This window comes from Bufo bufo, chromosome 10 (genome assembly GCF_905171765.1).
Source record: "Bufo bufo chromosome 10, aBufBuf1.1, whole genome shotgun sequence".
In the NCBI taxonomy this organism is placed as follows: Eukaryota; Metazoa; Chordata; class Amphibia; order Anura; family Bufonidae; genus Bufo; species Bufo bufo.
In genome coordinates, this window is record NC_053398.1 from 103,532,948 (window position 1) to 103,553,327 (window position 20,380).

Here is a 20,380-nt window from a genome sequence, read left to right on the forward strand (position 1 = left end):
TAGAAGTCAATGAGGTCCCCTCCTGACCATTGTGTCTATAGACCAGGGGGGCTACTGTAAAGCAATTTTCTTAATTCTTTTTAAATGCTGTTAAGAACGGCTCAGGCGAGATGGCCGCCCCCATAATCATGTTCAGGTAACAGAATAAAAAAAATCTGTAATCAGAAAAAGAGGAGATCAGAAAAAAACTGAAATTACTCTTACCGGTAATTTGGATTTTCCTTCAGCCTCCACAACGGCATTACCTGGAGGTTACTTCACCTCCTTCAGGGGCAGGAAACATTATGTCCTGCTCCAGTTAATACCCTAGTAACTCAAGAATAGATGCAACAATTTAATCAAGTAATCTCTTAACAAAAAATATTGGGGGAGAAATATTGAGGAGGCTTGAATTTCTCCCACCCTTTTGGCGGTTGTAATTGCCAGAAGAAAAGACAATAACTTTTCTGAAATATCAGCAAGAGGTTCAAAGGGAGTATCCATTACAACGGAGAGGACCAGGTTCAAGTCCCATGGGGGTACCTTAGACCTAATAGAAGGACGAATTCTACTAGCTCTCTTGAAAAACTTCTTTATTTATTCCAGCTCAACTAATCTGGTTCTCATAAAGGCACTTAGGGGCGATACTTGTACCTTCTGGGTACTTACTCTGAGGTCTTTCTCTAGGCCTGCTTGCAAAAAATCCAATATTATATTGACATCCGGAGCCATGGATGGGTTCCAGATTTCAGACACTGACAGCAAAAAGGCTTTCCAAGCTCTAATATATATATTTTTTTGACGTCACTTGCTTTCTACTCTGCATTAGGGCTGCACGATAAATTGAAAAAATAATTAAATCGCGATAATCGGCAAATGCGATATGGCGATTTGGCCGACCCGAAAATGCCGCGATTATATATGAAGGGGCCCCGCTCACATAACTGGCTTTGCGTGTAAAGTATTTTACTAGTGTTTGAAACAATCTCTCTCCTATTGATAACAGGCCCAGCCTCTGTACTCACTGTCACTATGAATGCACTGCAGCGAGCGGGCCGGCCGGCGCTTGACTGACGTCACTTAGTAACGCTCCTGCTTCCTGAAGTGGGAGAAGCGTTACTAAGTGACGTCAGTCACGCGCCGGCCGTCCCGCTGCAGTACATTCATAGTGACAGTGAGTACAGAGGCTGGACCTGTTATCAATAGGAGAGAGATTGTTTCACACACTAGTAAAATACTTTACACATAAAGCCAGTTATGTGAGCAGTTTAGGACACATGAGGGGGACCAGCATAAGATGCTATATGTCTTATGCTGCCCCCCTCATGGCCCTATGTGTCCTCCACAGATCCCCCACAACACGGCGTCATCCACAGATCCCCCACAACACGGCGTCATCCACAGATCCCCCACAACACGGCGTCATCCCCAGCCGCGTCAGCGGCTCATATGGGAAAATCCAAGCAAATAGACCTCTAGCACAATTCCCTTAAAATATCACATCGCACATCGTTATCGCAATTTTTAGGGCCCTAATCGCAATCGCCCAAAATTCCCATATCGTGCAGCCCTACTCTGCATTAATGCATTTATTACCGCATTCGATAATCCTTAACTTTTTTAAGATTGCCCATTCCAAGCCGTCAGCCGTAATTGAGGAATGTCTGGATGTATCACTGGGTCCTTGCATAGGAGATCCGGAATTTGAGGAAGATGCCAAAAGTCCTGTTTTGATAGGGACTTCAGAACGGGAAACCAGGCCCTCTTTGGCCAGATCGGGGCTATGAGAATTAGTTGTGCTCTCTCCTCCTTCACTTTCATTAGAATTCTTGGTATTAAGGCAAATGGTGGGAAGGCATAAAGAAGGCCCTGCGGCCACTGACCCGCTAGAGCAACCACCTGTAATGGTTGGTCCTGGTGGGATAAGGAGAAATATTTCAGAACTTTTTTGTTCTCTTTTGAGGCAAAAAGGTTGCTTTTTCTGGGAGACCTCATCTGAGGCATATGTCCTTGTTATGCACTAATCTAATTGTTTCCTGCCCCCTGAAGGAGGCGTAGTAACCTCCAGGTAATGCCGATGTGGAGGCAAGAGGCAAAAAGGATGTGCTACTATCTGGTTTTAACTGGCAGATAAACTTTTTAGTGACATTTCCTTTAAGGGTTTTGTTTCGAGATTAGAAGTATTAGAATAAAGCCTCGTTCACACGTCAGTATTGGTAGTGATTTTCATCAGTGATTGTGAGCCAAAACCAGGATTGGAGCCTCCACAGATATAAGGTATAATGGAAAGATCTGCACCTGTTCTGTGTTTAGAGCCGCACCTGGTTTTGGCTCAATCACTGATGGAAATCCCTGACAGAACACTGATGTGTGAATGAGCCATTAGGCTGCTTTTTTTCCTTGTCATCAGCACCACATGTATTCTACACATGGCTCCTCAGTATGACTCATTGCTATCTGAAACGCATACAGGTCTAGTCTTGCAGCTTCTTTACTTACCCCCTTGCCTCCTAGACAAATGTTATGAGATGCTAAGTGGTTGGTGCAGGTCAGTGTTCAAGGACCAGAACTGTTCATGGCTTCCAGTCCATTGCTGTTGAGAGCACAAAGATCAGATGTGAACCATAACTTATTTACTACCAGGCCTCCGTCTTTGGCTGTTGGTACCTTGGGCTTTGTACGGACATTTAGATCAACCGTCTGTGTTTGTTTCCAGCTACTCCTGATCAGATAATAGATCTTGGAACTGAAATGTGTCCGGTTTCAGAATCCCATCATGAACTTCTGCCTGATAGTCTAAGAGCCTCTGCAGACTTTCTGTTGATGCCAACAGACTCGAAACCTAAACTGATGACTCCTGATGCTTTCATGATGCCCAGTGTTACAGTTCAGCAGGTAAATCCTCACACTTTTTTTTTTTTTTCTTTTAGTATTTCCGTTTTATTGATTATTTCTCGCCCATATTCCTTGGGGGACACAGGAAACCATGGGTATAGCTCTGCTCCCTAGGAGGCGTGACACTAAGCGAAAGCTGTAAGCCCCTCCTCCATCAGCTATACCCTTCAGCCTGGAGAAGAGACTGCCAGTTTTTGCTTAGTGTCCAAGGAGGCAAGACACCCCCTGCTTATGCAGGGTTGTTATCCTATGATTTTTATTTTTACGTATTTGTTGTTTTTAATTCGGTTTTTTTCTACCTACAGGGACAACAGAGGCGCGTTAGACCCCTCTGTTTCTCCCGGGGTTGAGTTGCGCCAGTGCCGGTAATTCCGCACTGCCGCCTCCCCCACAGAAGACAAGGTGGACCAGGGTAGCCTCGCTCCCCTGCGTCCCGCCAGCTCAGGGTCGCCCGCACGCCAAGTCCCTCCCCCGGCTGCCTGCCACCGCGGTGCCAGGAGCTGAAGGGGCGACCCCCGCTGGATGGACTGAGGGCGAAGACAGCGTATGGTGAGAGTGGCTGCTCCAGCCTCCCCTTCCTCCCTCCCACCGCTGCTACCAACATGGCCACTGTTACATGGCCACTGCTACAATCCCGGACAACCCCCCCCCCCCCCCCCGCCCCCCCCCCCCCCCCCGCATATCGGGACGTTACCGGGCTTAGTTGGAGGGCAGTTTATCTGGGCAAGTCCTAGAACGCTGCCTTACAGGGGACGGCTGCAGACTTGCAAGCCGTCTGCTACATCTTGGCGCGGTGGGAGCCGTTTTCCTGGCATGAACGGCGACATGTCATGGCCGGCACTTCAACATCCTTGGGGGTTAAAATCATTTTGCCGCGCGCGCGCGGCTCTGCTTCGGCTTCAGCGCGGCAGAGGGGGGGCGGAGCTTCCTTACACATTCAGCTCCGTGCTGCTGCGCTCCGCTACTTCCGGGTTCATCTCTCTGCCGTGCGATCCTGAAGCCATTCAGCTCCGTGCCGCTGCCTCTCCTCCACAGCCTCCTCAGTCTGTTCCCCATTACAGCTGCCGCTTGTATCTCCGGGTCTGGTAGGACTGTTTAACCCCCTCCGTGCCACAGTACTGTTGCTTGGTTCTCACTTTTAAGTGCAACATCTTTCCACCATGTCAGACCCTTCTGCAGCCGCCAAGCCATGGTACCATGCCTGTACTGCTTGTAGGGAACCCTTTCCCCGGGGGCAGTCTGATCCGCACTGTACTGCATGCCGAGCTCCACCGCAGCCTCAGTCGCCCGCTGTGTCGCTCCCTGCTTCCTCTGACCCGCCTGACTGGGCTAGATCCCTGTCCCAGGCCGTGGAAAGCCTCACTCATGTCGTGGGCCGCCTAATAGACAGGCCACCTACCCCGCAGGACGCCACTCTGACTGTCGCGCCCTCCGGGTCCACTGCTTCTGCCGCTGCAGCGGGTTCACCCTCTCCTAGTGACCCCTCCCGAGCTAGGCACTCTCAGAAGCGTATTAGAGTAGAGCGAGCCTCCTCCTCGGATGCCTCCCTCTCCCCGCCACGCGTGCGCACCCAGACGAGCCTCTCCTCTCCAAAGGATTCGCTCTCTGAAGGTGAATTGGCGGCTTCAGATTTGGAAATGGACTCGGCCCTGCCGTCCAAGCTAGCCTCAGCGATGGGTCAACTCATCTCTGATATACGTGACACCTTTAAGGTGCAGGATGACCCCCCTAGCTCGGACGCAGCTAGCGTCTCCTTTATCAGACCCAGGCAGGCCTCAAAAGTCTTTCCAATCCACTCTGATTTCTCCTCCGTGGTGTCTAAGGCTTGGGCTCGCCCGGACGCCCGTTTTGTCAACCCAAAGAAGCTGGACATTTGCTATCCTTTTCCAGCCGATGTCGTGGCCACATGGTCTTCCCCACCCAAGGTGGACCCCCCTGTGGCCCGGCTGTCAAAGAACACGGCCATCCCTGTTCCCGACGGGTCCTCTCTTCAGTCAGCGGAGGACCGTCGCATGGAGACCCTGTCCAAGGGCATTTTTGCTGCCTCCGGTTCTGCCCTCAGACCGGTTTTTGCCTCTGCTTGGGCAGGGAAAGCAATCTCTGCTTGGGGTACACAGCTGGAACAGGAGTTGGACTCGGATATCCCCATCCAGGACCTACGTTCCTTGGCCCAGCTTATTATTCGGGCCGGGAATTTTGTCTGTGAGGCCTCCCTTGATGCGGGAGCCCTTATTGCACGCTCCTCCGCCCTGGCAGTTGCCGTCAGGAGGGAGCTCTGGCTGAAGGTCTGGAAAGCGGACGCTGCCTCCAAACGTTCCTTGGCGGGGCTACCGTTTGCGGGTTCCCGCCTTTTCGGGGTCCGCTTAGACGAACTTATTTCAGAGGCCACGGGTGGTAAAAGCACCCATCTTCCTCAACCCCAAGCCAGGGGCGCCCCCCGCGGACGCCCTGGTGCGTCTCGTTTTCGGTCCTCCCGCAGGGCCTCTGGGGCTTCCACCACAGCTGCCGCTTCGGCTCCTCCCCAGGACAAGCGTAGGAAGCCGTTTTTTCGGGCGCAGCCCTCCTGGCGCAAGCCGCAGGCTGCCCGCACACCCGCAGCAAAACAGTCCTCTGCCTGAAGGCGCGCCCCCACCCACCCGGGTGGGGGGCCGGCTCCTCCTTTTCAAGGACGTCTGGATGGCTCACGTCTCGGACGCCTGGGCCCTCGAAATTGTGTCCTCCGGATACAAAATCGAATTTGCATCCTTCCCTCCGGATCGGTTCTTTCGCTCCCGCCCCACGCGAGACCCGAAAGACGCGGCTGCGTTCTCCGCGGCCGTTCAAGCCTTACTGGACAGGGGGGTGATTACCCCCGTTCCTCTAGAGGAAAGATTCCAAGGGTTCTACTCGAACCTCTTTGTAGTTCCCAAGAAGGGAGGTTCGGTGCGGCCCATTTTGGACCTCAAAAAGCTCAACCGCTTTCTCCTCCTTCGACGGTTTCGGATGGAGTCCCTCCGCTCCGCGGTGGCTTCCCTGGAGCAGGGAGATTTCATGTCTTCCATCGATATACAGGATGCCTACCTCCATGTTCCGGTAGCCCAGTGTCACCATCGCTTCCTTCGATTCGCCGTGGGGGACCTCCACTTCCAATTTGTCGCCCTTCCCTTTGGACTGGCAACAGCCCCCCGGGTGTTCACCAAGGTCCTGGCCCCGGTTTTAGCCTTACTCCGTTCCAGGGGTGTTTTTCTGCTACCGTACTTGGACGATATCCTCATCAAGGCTCCGTCCCTTTCTCAAGCGGTTGCCAGCGTGGATCTCACTCTAGAGACTCTGGCGAGGTTCGGTTGGGTCATCAACTTCCCCAAGTCCTCCCTTCCCCCCTCCAGACAACTCGTCTTCCTGGGGATGCTTTTAGACACGGGAGCGGCGGAGGTACGTCTTCCCTCGGAAAAACGTCTGATCCTCCGTGGGGCGGTTCGGGGTCTCCTTCTCCACCGTCGACCGTCCTTCCGCTTCTGCATGCGGGTACTGGGGCAGATGGTTGCCTGTTTCGAGGCGATCCCATTTGCGCAGTTTCACTCCCGCCCTCTCCAACGGGCGATCCTCTCCTCCTGGGACAAATCGCCGCAGTCTCTGGATCATCCCTTCCATCTTTCGCCTCCGGTGCGGTCATCTCTCCGCTGGTGGTTACAGTCCCCTCTTCTGGGCAGGTCCTTTCTTCCACTCAACTGGTTGGTGGTTACAACCGATGCCAGTCTCTCGGGCTGGGGAGGCGTGTTTCCTCCCCGATCCGTCCAGGGCATTTGGTCTCCATCGGAGTCCAAACTCTCGATCAATGTCCTGGAACTGAGAGCGGCCCTTCTGTCTCTACGACACTGGACTCATCTGCTGAAGGGTCATCCAGTTCGTGTACAATCAGACAACGCCACGGCCGTGGCGTACATAAACCACCAGGGGGGCACTCGCAGCGCTGCAGCGATGCGGGAGGTCACCAGCATTCTCCGTTGGGCGGAAGCCCACGTCCCGGCCCTATCTGCAATTTTTATTCCAGGGGTGGACAATTGGGCGGCGGACTTCCTCAGTCGCACCACCGTCGACCCCGGCGAGTGGTCTCTTCACCCGGAGGTATTCAAGGCCATTTGCCTTCGTTGGGGCAGTCCGGACGTGGACCTCATGGCCTCAAAATTCAATCACAAGGTCCCCGCCTATCTGTCCAGGGCCAGGGATCCGGGAGCTTGCGGAGCCGACGCCCTCGTTCTTCCTTGGCGAGGCTTCGCGCGCCCATACATATTCCCTCCCATCCCTCTCCTGCCCAAGGTCCTTCGGAAGATCGCGGCGGAAGGCGTCTCGGTGATTCTGGTCGCTCCGGACTGGCCCCGCCGGTCTTGGTATGCCGACCTCATGCTGCTCCTGGCAGACGCGCCCTGGCCACTGCCCGCCAGGGAAGATCTTCTCTCTCAGGGACCGATCTTCCACCCGCGTTTAGGGTCCCTACGTTTGACGGCGTGGTTGTTGAGACCACCATCCTGACACGTAGGGGCTTTTCTGCGGACGTCGTCCGCACCATGATCCGCGCACGTAAGCCGTCCTCTTCTAGGATCTATTATAGGACCTGGAGGACTTTTTTGGGGTTCTGTGCCGATCTGGGGATTCCTCCGCTCCGCTTTTCTCTCCCCACCGTTTTGTCCTTCCTGCAGAGCGGACTGGCCCAAGGTCTAGGCCTTAGTTCTTTGAAGGGTCAGGTATCTGCGCTGTCCATTTTGTTTCAGCGCCCTCTGGCCCCCCTTGGTCCTGTCAAGACCTTCCTTCAGGGCGTGGCTCACGCGGTTCCCCCGTATCGCCCTCCGGTACCGCCCTGGGACCTGAACCTGGTTCTCTCAGCGCTCCAGGCTTCTCCTTTCGAGCCTCTGCGGACGGTTTCCTGGCGACTTCTGTCCTGCAAGGTTATTTTCCTGGTAGCCATCACCTCTCTTCGGAGGGTGTCCGAATTGGCTGCACTCTCCTGTCTGGAACCTTTCCTAGTGTTCCACCAGGACAAGGTGGTTCTTCGTCCGGTCCCTTCCTTCCTTCCTAAGGTGGTCTCCGCCTTTCATCTGAACGAGGACATCGTTCTCCCCTCTTTGTGTCCTTCCCCTTCCCATCCGTGGGAGAGGAAGCTTCATCGCCTGGACGTTGTCAGGGCGCTCAAGATTTACCTGGAAGTAACCAGCTCTTTCAGGCATACTGACTCGCTCTTTGTGGTCCCGGAAGGGTCGCGCAGAGGGATGGCGGCATCCAAAGTTGCTATCGCTCGTTTTGTCAAGATGGCTGTTACTGAGGCTTATCTCGCCAAGGGCAGGGTTCCTCCCCTTGGTGTTACCGCTCACTCCACTAGAGCGGTCGGGGCTTCCTGGGCTCAGAGAAATCGGGCTTCTTCGGAGCAGATTTGCAAGGCGGCCACTTGGTCCTCCTTGCACACCTTCACCAAGTTCTACAGGGTGCATACTCATGCGTCGGCTGACGCTGCTTTAGGCCGTCTGGTGTTGCAGGCGGCAGTTGATTGATGCCTCTGGTGTTGGTTGAGTTTGTTCTGGTCCCTCCCTTCTGGGACTGCTCTGGAACGTCCCATGGTTTCCTGTGTCCCCCAAGGAATATGGGCGAGAAAAGGAGACTTTTGTATTACTTACCAGTAAAGTCTCTTTCTCGCTCTTCCTTGGGGGACACAGCACCCGCCCTTCATTGGGTTACAGTTGTGGTTCCGGCTTGGTTGCCCCCGTTGGGGCTCGACAGTTCTTTTTCCGGTTGGTGGTTATCTTTCACTACTTGGACACGCAACTGGCAGTCTCTTCTCCAGGCTGAAGGGTATAGCTGATGGAGGAGGGGCTTACAGCTTTCGCTTAGTGTCACGCCTCCTAGGGAGCAGAGCTATACCCATGGTTTCCTGTGTCCCCCAAGGAAGAGCGAGAAAGAGACTTTACTGGTAAGTAATACAAAAGTCTCCTTTTTGAGTACAAGGTTAGATAATCTTTAGTGTTGATCGAAGCAAATCTTTTTGCCTAAAACTATATAGCAATCTGCTCAGCTTCTCCTGATCCATACCATGCTGCCTGCATTTTGTGGTGACAAGTCCTCTTTAAATAAGCTATAAGGTTATTAGGGTTGAGCGACGTCAGCTTTGGATCATAGATCGGAAGTCTCTTCGGTCAAAACCTTGCTTGAATGCTGTACGGAGAGGTAGCAAAGCCAACGTCAGGATCAAGTTTAAAAATCAAAGGTATTCACCAATGTCTCGCGAGACTTCCGAGATATTGAATTTCACCTCACTGGAGCCCATACATTTGAATTCTGTACGGAGACTGATCTCCATAAGCATTCAAACAAAGCGAATCTATGATCCAAGCTCTCTTCACTCAACCCTAATAATCTTATAGCTTATTTAAAGAGAACATGTCACCACAAAATGCAGTGCAGTCTGTAGGCAGCATGTTCTAGATCAGGAGGAGCAAAGCAGATTGATATAAAATTCACCACTGAATATGAAGTACAATGAAAGCAGTCTCAGATCGGCTTGGATAAGTAAAAGCGTTTCAGAGTTATTACCTCATAAAGTGACACATGTTGTGAATGAGGGCATTTGTTTTCTCATGTTTCCCACACCTCCAGCAAAAAGCCTCCTAGTTAATGCAAATTCTTTAGTTATTTTGTATATTGGTATTTTCTCCAAAGTGGCTCAATGACGTTGAGGTCAGGAAAATGTGATTGCCACCACAAAACCTTCAGTTTCATCTGGCGCATCCACTGAAGGGTCAACGTGGTCTTATGTTTGGCATCATTCCCGCGTGGCAAATCCAAGTGCACCCCATGCACCGCTTCCTGGCAGATCCTGCTGATGGAAACTTATGAGCTCAGATGTATAAAAAGTTTATTTGCTTGATGTCGTCTGCAAGGTTTAAGAAACTGCTTTATTTAGTTTATTGCTATATTTTATCTTATTACAGATTGTCTCCACTTCTACAAGCCTTGGTTCACTCACCTCTGTCACTACACTAAATAATCTCTCAAGCAGCGATACTTCTCTCTCCAGGTAACACTTCATTCCATTAGTTATGCTCACTGTAAAGTCTTATCTGAAGTAAAGTCCAGCCAACCGGATAAAAGACACTGAATGTCTTTATTTCATCTTCATAGGATCTAGACAGGTATAAGGACACACAGTGACTCGTGGGCGTTCCACTCGGAATGCGCCAGAAGTAAGCCGCAGTGTCACTTTTTGTCATTGTTCCTGTCTGGATGAAATAAATGTGTCTTTTATACAATTGGCTTTACTTCATTTTCCTTGCCTTCAATACTGGTGATCCACACTTCCCTCCGTACCCCAGGATTCCTCCTTGAGCTGGCCATCATTTTTGTTAAGAATGCACATTACGTCTGACATCAGGGTTGTTCTTTATTTTTCTGACTTTACAGCTTAGGGCTGATTCACATCTGCACTTTACCGATGCATCAGGCTGTTCCAGCTGAGGAACAGCCTGCCGTAGTTCACGGCATCCAGGATAGCCGGATACAGCCCTTTGACTGGAATGGGATCCGGGGGGTGATCTGGGTGCTTTCCTGTTTAATGCCGGCTTCGGCCTGCCAACAAGGTGTACATGCAGGACTTTTTGTCCGTCCGAAGCTAGCACTTATGCCAGAAAAAGGCTAGATCACCAACAGATCTCATTTCAGTTTGGCTATGCTGGATCCAGTGAACTCCAGCAGGCTCTACATCTGCCAAATCGGTTAAACGCAGATGTAAATTAGCCCTAAAGAAACTCTCCCGAAGCTATTGTATTCTTTGGGACATTAGAAAGGTACATGATGTAAATTATAATGAAGGTAGTCTTCTTACCAGTGACTACTTGTGAGTCCCTGAAACTTCTCCTATCAGCTCAGGTTAATAGGAGGTATAATAAAGTAAAGCTTTGCAAAGTTTTCCCTCCTCAACAATCAAGCACAGCCATCAATAATAGTCTTCCTTGGTTTTCTTCTCCTCCTCAGTGCTGAAGTGTTCAGTCCACTCTTCTTTCTGCCCTCCCCCCCCCCCCCCCCCCCCTTTTAATCGACTCTGGGTGGGCGTGGCCTGGTCAGGCATGTGAGAGGACGCAGCACTGAGAGGCTCCCGTCCTGCTTCCCTGTGATCCTGCACTATCCTGAGTCTGCAGCGTCACTCGCCATCTGTACGGACCCCGGGCGACTTCCCTGTGCGGCTACCTCCTGTGCCGGATTGACCCGCACTGGAAAGAAGGGAGCATAGAGATGTCGGGCCTCTGGCAACTCCAAAGCAAGATGGCACCACGGTGGAGGTGCAGGCTGCTAAGGTCGCGGCCTGCCTGGGTAGATATGCACGCTCCTCTGATGTGCCCCCTCTGACACCAACGATTAATCCCCCTGTACACCCCTTAGGGGAGCCCATCCCAGACCCTACTGCAGGCTCTGAAAAGGCCTATCTGGCCCCCAAAATGGTGGCTTCGCAATCTGCAGGAGGGCAAGATATGCAGGAAGACGCCCCATCATCTGAGGTGCCAGCTACACTTATGGCGCTGGAGAACACTGTTGCTCCTGGAGATGAGCCCACTATTAAAGATATTTAATACAAATATGGGCAGCTTACAGGAAAATGTCTCCCTCATCAGGCAAGACCTCAGGCAGATGAATGAGAGCACCAGAGTTCTCAAGATATCTCTCCTGGCATGATTTATGGTCAGAATATGCCTGACCAACTTAAAATTGTAGGATGGAATGTTAAGGGACTGGGAGAGGCAGCAGAACGCTCGGCGGTATTCCTAGCGCTACAGCACTATCGGCCTGCTGTGATTTGCCTGTTGGAGATGCATTTGATTCCCACCTCCACTCACTTGCTGCACAAACCGTGGGTGGGTCATTCTTATCACTCAACACTCTCCACGCATTCCAAGGGGGTGAGTGTGCTTGTGCACAAATCTCTACCATTCATATGTCACTCGTCTCGTATAGATCCTATGGGTAGATATGTGTGCCTGCGTTGTACCTGTTACCACTCCTCCTTTGTCCTAGTCGCGGTATATATCCCTCCCCCTATAGTGGCGAAGTTTTGAAAGAGCTAAGGGCTACATTGAGGAGCTCCCTCCATGTCCCATTTTAATAATAGGTGATTTTAATACTTGTCCGTCCGCAAGGTTGGACAGGACGGGAGTGTCAGGTGCAGATAGAGACACTCATTTTGCCACAGTATTACGAGAGCTGGATCTGCATGATATCTGGCGGGTGAGAAATCCGGACATGCACCAATTCTCCTGTTTTTTCCAGCACTCGCCTTTCTTTCTCTAGGATTGACCTGGCTATATGATCCCCGGATATGTTGTCTTTGGTGGTGGATGTTGCCTACCTGCCGAGGAGTCCATTCCCCTATACATGTAGTGCTCCAGTTTGGTGTTAGTACATAAAGGCTCAACCCTTTTTGGCTGCAGCTGGTGGATAGTGGGGACGGTATCACGGGGGGAGCTCCGAGAATTCTTTACTAATAATATTGGGTCGGCACCTGTGGGAGTAGTGTGGGATGCCTGTAAGGCTTTTATCTGTGGATTATACATCCAGCGGATTAGCCGCCATAAAACGAGGTCCTGAGACACCTTTTAAAGGGTTTCTGTCATCAGAAAAATTGTTATATATCTGGCTGACATTAGCGATGTGCTAATGTCAGCAGAACATAACTGTATAATTTTTTTATTTTTTTTTTAAAGACCTTTTATAATATGCTAATGAGCCTCTAGATGCTAGTGGGGTGTTGCTGCAGCATCTAGAGGCTCCGTCCTCTCCCCCTTTGGCACGCCCATGTCCAGTTGATTGACGACTTAGTTCTCCTCTGTGCCTGTAAAATCCTGCGCCTGCGACGTCCCATTTAGTATTCGCGCAGTGACTCTCCATATGCCTTGCCCTTTCCGTAAGAGGCGTACTCTCTACTTGGATTCGGTTCCTGCTAGATGCATTACTGCACTGCCACCCTTCATGGTGGAGTACTTGCACTACCACTGAGTGCAGTGCTTGCCGCAAGCATTACCCCATTTCATTGGTGGGATAATTGCAACATTGCCCCGTCCACAAGTGATCCACTACCGTGGGGAATGAGTACACATCTTGGATGTTGCACTTAATCTGCGCCACGGCTATAGATGCCTTAGCTTCTTATATAAGTGGAGCGTAGTGAGTATCGATACACGCTGGTGCCCTGTACTGTTCTTCTAATGGTATTTCGGTGCCGCCAGTGGATACTGTGGCTGTTTCCACTTTGTGTCCCTTTCCTTCGGTGCCGGTTTGGGGCATGAATATGACAACCTCTCTCCTCAGGGGGTTGCCCAGCGCCACTCATGTGTCCTAGCGTCCCCTATCTCCATGGTCCTCCATTGAACCAATATGTGTCTTCAATATGTAGTGCGTACACCATGGCACGTAATATTGTGTTTACGTTCCAGCAAGTTGAGTGATACACTGACTCTATATTCTCTATCCGCCATTCCAGATGTGGGAAGTGGTTGTGCTGGCACTCTGGTTTAGCTTTCAGCGTGTTCCCCTCCGCTGGTGTGGTTTTTACACTGGTACTAGCGGTCGCAGTGGGGCATTCCCTCAGGTAGGGGTTCCACCCTGACGCTGGCTTGGCGGTTGTTCCTGTTCAACGCCCTTCCCAGGTGGACTGTTTAAGGTTAGCTCTCCTTCCCTGAGGCAGTATGATGCCATGGCTTCTACCGGATTCCTCTACTCTTCCCCTCAGTTTGTGCTGGCGGGGCACGCTGCGGCTCCTGCGGTACGGGGGTCCTGGAGTAGCCATTACATACTCTGGCTCCTTCGTCAGGTGGCGGATTCTTCGAACGCCGAATTCGGTGGTGTACGCTGCATGGCCTCCTCCTTAGGCGGAGTATGGCGTCGCCACTATCATCCGGTGGCTACTTCTGTGTAGTGCCGTCTCAGATGGGGAATGGGCTTCGCCCTGCCCCCTTTTCCTTCCGTTTTTTCTTCTCTGGCTCAGGGTCCACGGTCACTCCGCAAACCTTGATGGTAGTCATGCCTTTTCACTGCACATTCCGTGGCTAGACTAAGACTCACCACGCCATCCGGAGCGGGGGTGCTGTCACGACTCACCACCGTTGATGGAGTTTCGTTCCTGGAACGGAACACCCCTTCTAGTCTTCCTCCCCAAGGCAGGAGTTTGTCTCTCATCTTGGTCTGGTCGGAATTTCCGTCGAGCAGCGTTGCTACACCGTCAATACACGGTCGCTGACTAAACTCCTCACCGCCGGTGATTCTCATATCTCCTCTACTTCTACCTATGCAAATTCCCAATAAGTTTGATGTGTCACATGACCCTTTTTCTATTGAAAAAACAAAAGTTGGATTTAAAATGGCCAACTTCAGAATGGCCGCTATGGTCACCCCCCATCTTGAAAAGTTTCCCCCCTCACATATACTAATGTGCCACAAACAGGAAGTTAATATCACCAACCATTCCCATTTTATTAAGGTGTATCCATATAAATGGCCCACCCTGTAGTTTTTTCTTGTGGCTATCACATCCATCAGACGGGTGTCCGGGTTGGGGCGCTCTCTTGCAGAGACCCTTCCTGGTTCTTCACAGGGATAAAGCGCTTCTCCGGCCCGTTCATTCCATCTCACGACGGTGGTCTCTGATTCCATTTCAATTAAGAAATTGTCCTTCCATCACTGTGTCCCTCCCCTTCACACCCTAGGGTAGGGAGTTACACCATTTGGATGTTGTCAGGGCTCTGACAATTTATTTGCCAGCCTCCAGTTCCTTCCGGCGTATGGACTCCTCCTTTTTGTCATCCCGGAGGGTCCTCGCAAGGCATTGCCGGCCTCCAGGGTGGCAATTACACATCTGCAATTGCTGAAGCATACTGCACCCGGGGCAGGGTTCTGCCCTTCGGAGTCACGGTTCACTCCACCAGAGCGGTGGTTCTCTTGGGCTTGGAGGATTCAAGGTTTGGCCGCACAGTTGTGCAAGGCGGCTACTGTCCTCCTTATGCACATTCAAAAAATTTTGCCAGGTGCATACTTATGCATCGGCGGGCGCTGCCTTGGGCCGCATGGTCTTGCAGGTGGCAGTTCTTGGTTGCCTGCAGGGGCGCTTGCTCCATGGGTCTGTGGTTTTCCCTCCCCGTGGACTGCTCTTGGACGTCCCACGGTTTCTGTGTCCCCCAATGAATATGGGTGAGAAAACGAGATTTTTGTAAAACTTACCAGTAAAATCTTTCTCGCTCTTCATTGGGGGGACACAGCACCCACCCAGTATTGTTGTTCGGCCACAGTTGTGGCTGTTGCTGGTTAGAACCTATTTGGGTTCTTGGCATTGTTGCTGTTACACGTTATTTCTCGTACTTTTTTCCATTGGGGGACACAGACCATGGGTATAGCTTAGAGGTATTAGTAGGAGGGACACTATGCAAATATAAAAGAGAGCTCCTCCTCCTCAGGCTATACCCCCAGGCTCCACCAGGAGGAACTCAGTCTTTGCTTAGTGTCCGGTGAAGGAGGTTGACACTTCTGTTTAATTCTACTCCGGTTTGTTATTTTCTTTCTAGATGGGGACACAGGTCAGCATAGCGCTTTCCTGGTCCCCCGTGGAGTGCCCGCCGCCGTCTTTGGACGCTGCCTCAATTTTCCCCCAAGAAGACAAGCGGATCCGGGCTCGACCTGTTAGCTCAGGCATCCCACCAGCTCCTGGGTCACCTGATGCTGCCCTCCATCCAGAGCACTGTACGCCGGTGAGTCAGATGTCTGAAGAGGTGAGCCCTGCTGGTACGGAACAGAGGGAGAAGACTGCAGTATCAGATAAGTATGGCTGCAATCCCCTCTGCCCCCCTTCCCCTGCAATTGGGGGACCATGATATCTATGGGCCGCCTGGGTGAATGGGCAGTGGGTGTCTTTTTCTGTCAGGAGGGGGTATCTGAAGGCACTATACTAGGACCTTTGGGACTCCTTCCCTGCTGGGGATGAAAGTCTCAGCTGTCATGGCTTTTCTATGGGGCACTTCAGTCTGGCGCCGGTATGGCTTTTTCTCCTGCCACTCTGCAACAACACCCGCCGGCAGCGGGCCTCCTGCTTCTTTCTGGGGCCACGTCTCCCTTCATTAACCCCCGCTACGCCGCGTTTGGCGCCAGGGGACATTACTTTCATAAAGCGCGCGCGCGTGCTCTTTTCGCGCTTCTGAGGGGGTGGTGTGACGCGTCGTGGGGGCGGAGCCTCTGTGTTTTGCACTGCCGTCTGCTGCAGCTTGCTGAAGAAGCTCCTCACTCGCGTGGCTGCTCCCTGCTCCTCTCCGGTCGGTGCTGTTGCCTGGGTGGTAGGACTTTTTTTTAGCTTTTTACTGGTTGCCATCATGCCTAAGCCTGGGGCCCCCCTTAAGCCTGCCAAGACCTCTTCTCGGACCACAATTGGGTCCTGTAAGGAGTGTCGTCTTCCACTTCGGTCTCTGGTATCTGTGCCTCCTGCCCTGCCCCTGGACAGGATCACCCTTCTCCTCCTTCGCTTGCCTAGCCCAGCCGTCCCCCCCGTCCCTGCGGAGCCCGCGGTTCCCGCTTGGGCATCTGCCATGTCCAGCACGGCCGCTGATTTAGCCTTAGTCGCCAAGGCAGCCATGTCCTTTATCGAACGTATGGCAGTTTCCAATCCTGTGGCACCATCCCTCCTCGAATGACTCAGTTTCCCCCACTCGCCTAGAGGCACGTTCGGACGACTCAACCTCTCCTCCTCCTCCCCCCCCCCCCCGGGAGGCAAATTTGAAGGGGAACAGAGGGGGACGAGGTCATGGAGCGGGACCCCTCGCCTAAGCTCTCCACCTTGGTGGCTGAGTTAGTGGCGGCTGTCAGAGTCACTTTTAATGTCCAAGGGGATTCTCCTCCTTCCACTAGTCAGAGTTCGCCCTTTTTCCGTCCAAGAAGCCGGAGGCTGCCGCGTTTCCTGTCCATATCCAGGGCCTGGGACCGTCCTAATCAAAAGTTCTCTGCCACCAAACACATGGATACGCTTTATCCTTTTCCGACTGACAGTGTGAAATGGTGGTCTTCTCCCCCCAAGGTGGATCCCCCGGTGGCCAGATTAGCCAAGAACACGGCCCTCCCTGTCTTAGACGGCTCCTCTTTGCAGGACGCTGTAGACAGGCGCATAGACTCTTTCAAAGTCCATTTTCTCTCTGGCAGGCACGTCCCTGCGACCTGCTTTTGCCTCAGCATGGGTGGCCAGAGCCCTCTCGGTGTGGTTGCAGCGCCACCACCAAGACCTGCCGGAACAAGATGCGTCTACTGACACACTGGACTTGGTTCTCCAGATGTCTCAGGCTTCTAAGTTCCTGTGCGAAGCTTCCCTCTTTGCCCGCATTTCAGCCATCTGTCATTCAGCGCAGAGAGGTCTGGTTAAAGGTGTGGGGCGCCGACGCCTCTTCCAAACGTTCCCTCGCTAATCTCGCCTTTGGGGGTTCCAGACTTTTTGGGGCTCAGCTGGACGAGTTCATCTCTGCCGCCACTGGGGGCAAGAACACTCATCTTCCCCAACCCAGGTCCAAGCGCACTTTTCGGACCAGGTCCTCCAGCTCCCGGTACCAGTCCTTTCGCCGCTTTTCGTCTAGTAGGACGTCGCCTGCTTCCTCCACTGGGGGGGTCTCAGGACTCCCGCAAAAACCCTCCTTCAAGCCCCAGCCTTCCTGGCGCCAGAGGGCTCAGTCGGCCTGCCCTGCTGCTCCCAAGCAGTTTTCCGCATGAAGGGGCGCCCTCGCCCCTCGTGGTGGGGGGCCGCCTGCTCGCTTATCAGCAGGTTTGGAGGGCTCAAGTTCAGGACGCATGGGCTCTAGAAATTGTAACCTCAGGTTACAAGATAGAATTTGAGTCCAGACCGCCGGAACGTTTTTTTCCCTTCTCGCGTTCCGGGGGATCCGGCCCGAGCCTCGGACCTCTTGATGGCAGTTTCCTCCCTTCTGGACCGGTGTGTTATTACCCCAATTCCCCCAGAGGAACAGGGCACAGGTTTCTATTCAAACCTGTTCGTGGTCCCAAAGAAGGAGGGGTTGGTGCGTCCGATCCTGTATCTAAAGCTGCTCAACAAGTTTCTGCGGGTGCGGAGGTTTCGAATGGAATCCCTCCGCTCCGTTATTGTTTCTCTTCTTCCAGGGGAGTTCCTTGCGTCCGTAGACATCCAGGACGCTTATTCTCATGTCCCGATCGCAGAATCTCACCAACGATTCCTGTGCTTCGCCATTGGTGGCCGGCAATATCAGTTTGTCGCCCTTCCTTTCGGGTTAGCGACCGCCCCTCGGGTCTTTACCAAGATCCTAGCGCCGCGAATGGCGCTTCTTCGCACCAGGGGCATTCCTTTGCTGCCCTACATGGACGACATCCTGATAAAGGCCCCCTCTCTTCTGCAGGCCGAGGACAGCGTCCGGATCACTGTTCAGACTCTGGATGATCAACTTCCCAAAATCCTCTCTCCTCCCGTCCCAGAAGCTCTCTTTTCTGGGGATGATTTTGGATACCTCGGCCGCCAAAGTGTTTCTTCCAGTCTCCAAGTCCTCCCAGATCCAGGGGGCAGTGTCGCACCTGCTGCACTCCCCGTGTCTCTCCATCCGGGAGTGCATGTGGGTCCTGGGTCTTATGGTAGCCTCTTTCGAGGCCGTACCATATGCCCAGTTTCACACTCGTTCGCTCCAACAGGAGATCTTTTCCCTCTGGGACAAGACCTCTCGGGGTCTGGACGCTCGCATCCACCGGTGTCTGCGGGTTCGGGCGGCTCTTCCCTGGTGGCTGTCCCCTATGAAGCTGACGTCGAAGATCTTTCCTCCCGTTCTCCTGGACGATCGTCACCACCGATGCCAGCCTTCTGGGTTGGGGCGGCGTTCTCCCATCCCTCACGGTTCAGGGGGTTTGGTCGGAGGCGGAATCTCTCCTCCCGATCAACATCCTGGAGCTGAGCGATTTTGCACTCCCTCTCCCATTGGACTCCCCTCCTTAACGGCCGCCCGGTAAGGATTCAGTCGGACAATGCCACGGCTGTGGCTTACATCAATCATCAAGTGATGCAGGAGGTGAGGAGGGCGGTGATGCAGGAGGTGAGGAGAATTCTGCTGTGGGCGGAGTCTCACATTCCGGTGTTGTCAGCAGTATACATTCCAGGAGTAGACAACTGGACAGCGGACTTTTAGCCGCAACAAGGTGGATCCAGGCGAGTGGTCTCTGCAGCCGGATGTATTCGAAGACGTCTGCCACCGGTGGGGCCGTCCGGATGTGGACTTGATGGCATCCAGGCTCAACAACAAGCTCCCGGTGTTCCTGGCTTGCGCCCGGGATCCGAAGGCATACGGGGTGGACGCGCTGGTGTCTCCGTGGCAGGACTTCAGCCTCCTCTGTCTTCCCTCCACTTCCTCTGCTGCCGAAAGTCCTACGCAAGATCGAGGCGGAAGGGATTCCGACCGTTCTCATCGCCCCGGATTGGCCTCGCCGCGCATGGTTCTCGGACGTGGCTTGGATGCTGGCGGACTCCCCATGGCCTCTTCCCGACAGAGAAGATCTACTATCTCAGGGCCCACTCTTCCACCGGAATTTACAGTCACTTCGTTTAACGGCGTGGCTGTTGAAACCGCCATCCTGAAGAGGAGGGGGTTCTCAGATTCGGTGATTAGAACCACGATCAGAGCGAGGAAGCCAGCTTCCTCCCGGATTTACTATCATACCTGGAAGGCCTTCCTTGCCTTTTGTGAGAACTCTGGTTTCCCTCCCCTTTGTTTTTTCCATCCCGATGGTACTCTCTTTTCTTCAGTCCGGACTCGAGATGGGACTGTCGCTGAGCTCCCTGAAGGGTCAAGTTTCGGCTCTGGCCGTCTTTTTTTCAGAGGTCCCTTGCACTCCTGGGTTCTGTGAAGACTTTTCTTCAGGGGGTGGCACATTCGGTCCCTCCGTACGTCTCCCCTTTACCTCCTTGGGATCTCAACTTAGTCCTGCGCTCCCTCCAGATGGCCCCCTTCGAGCCTCTGAGGGAGGTTTCCCTGACTTTTCTCACCTGGAAAGTGGTCTTCCTTGTGGCCATAACTTCCATCAGGCGGATATCGGAGCTGGCCGCACCTTCCTGCCAGGAGCCTTTTCTGTTTTTTCACCAGGATAAGGTGGTGCTCCGTCTGGTTTTTGCCCAAGGTGGTCTCTCCATTCCACCTTTAACGAGGATCTTGTCCTGCCTTCCTTTTGTCCTTCTCTGGCAAACCACAAAAAAACGCACTCTCCATTCCCTGGATGTCGTCCGGGCTCTGAAGGTTTATCTGACGGCTACCGCCTCCGTCCGCCGTTCAGACTCCCTCTTTGTGATTCCCGAGGGACCTCGTAAGGGTCTGGCGGCCTCCAAGGTCACTGTGGCGAGATGGATCCGCTCGGCTATCTCCTCGGCTTATCGCGCTCGTGATAGGGGGTACCGCGGCTCGGATTACCGCTCACTCCACTAGGGCGGTGGGAGCTTCCTGGGCAAGGCGCAATCGTGCCTCTGCGT

General features: G+C 53.0%; 1 protein-coding gene across 2 annotated transcripts in view; it reads left to right on the top strand.

The window, feature by feature from the left end:
* EDC4 (enhancer of mRNA decapping 4) overlaps positions 1 to 20,380 on the top strand; it is a 149,454-nt gene that overhangs the window by 72,134 nt on the left and 56,940 nt on the right. For both annotated transcript variants that reach the window (XM_040408982.1, XM_040408983.1), the window contains 2 exons: positions 2,696 to 2,874; positions 9,831 to 9,916. In XM_040408982.1, coding sequence (XP_040264916.1) covers positions 2,696 to 2,874; positions 9,831 to 9,916 — 265 coding nt within the window. The remainder of the gene's footprint in view (positions 1 to 2,695; positions 2,875 to 9,830; positions 9,917 to 20,380) is intronic.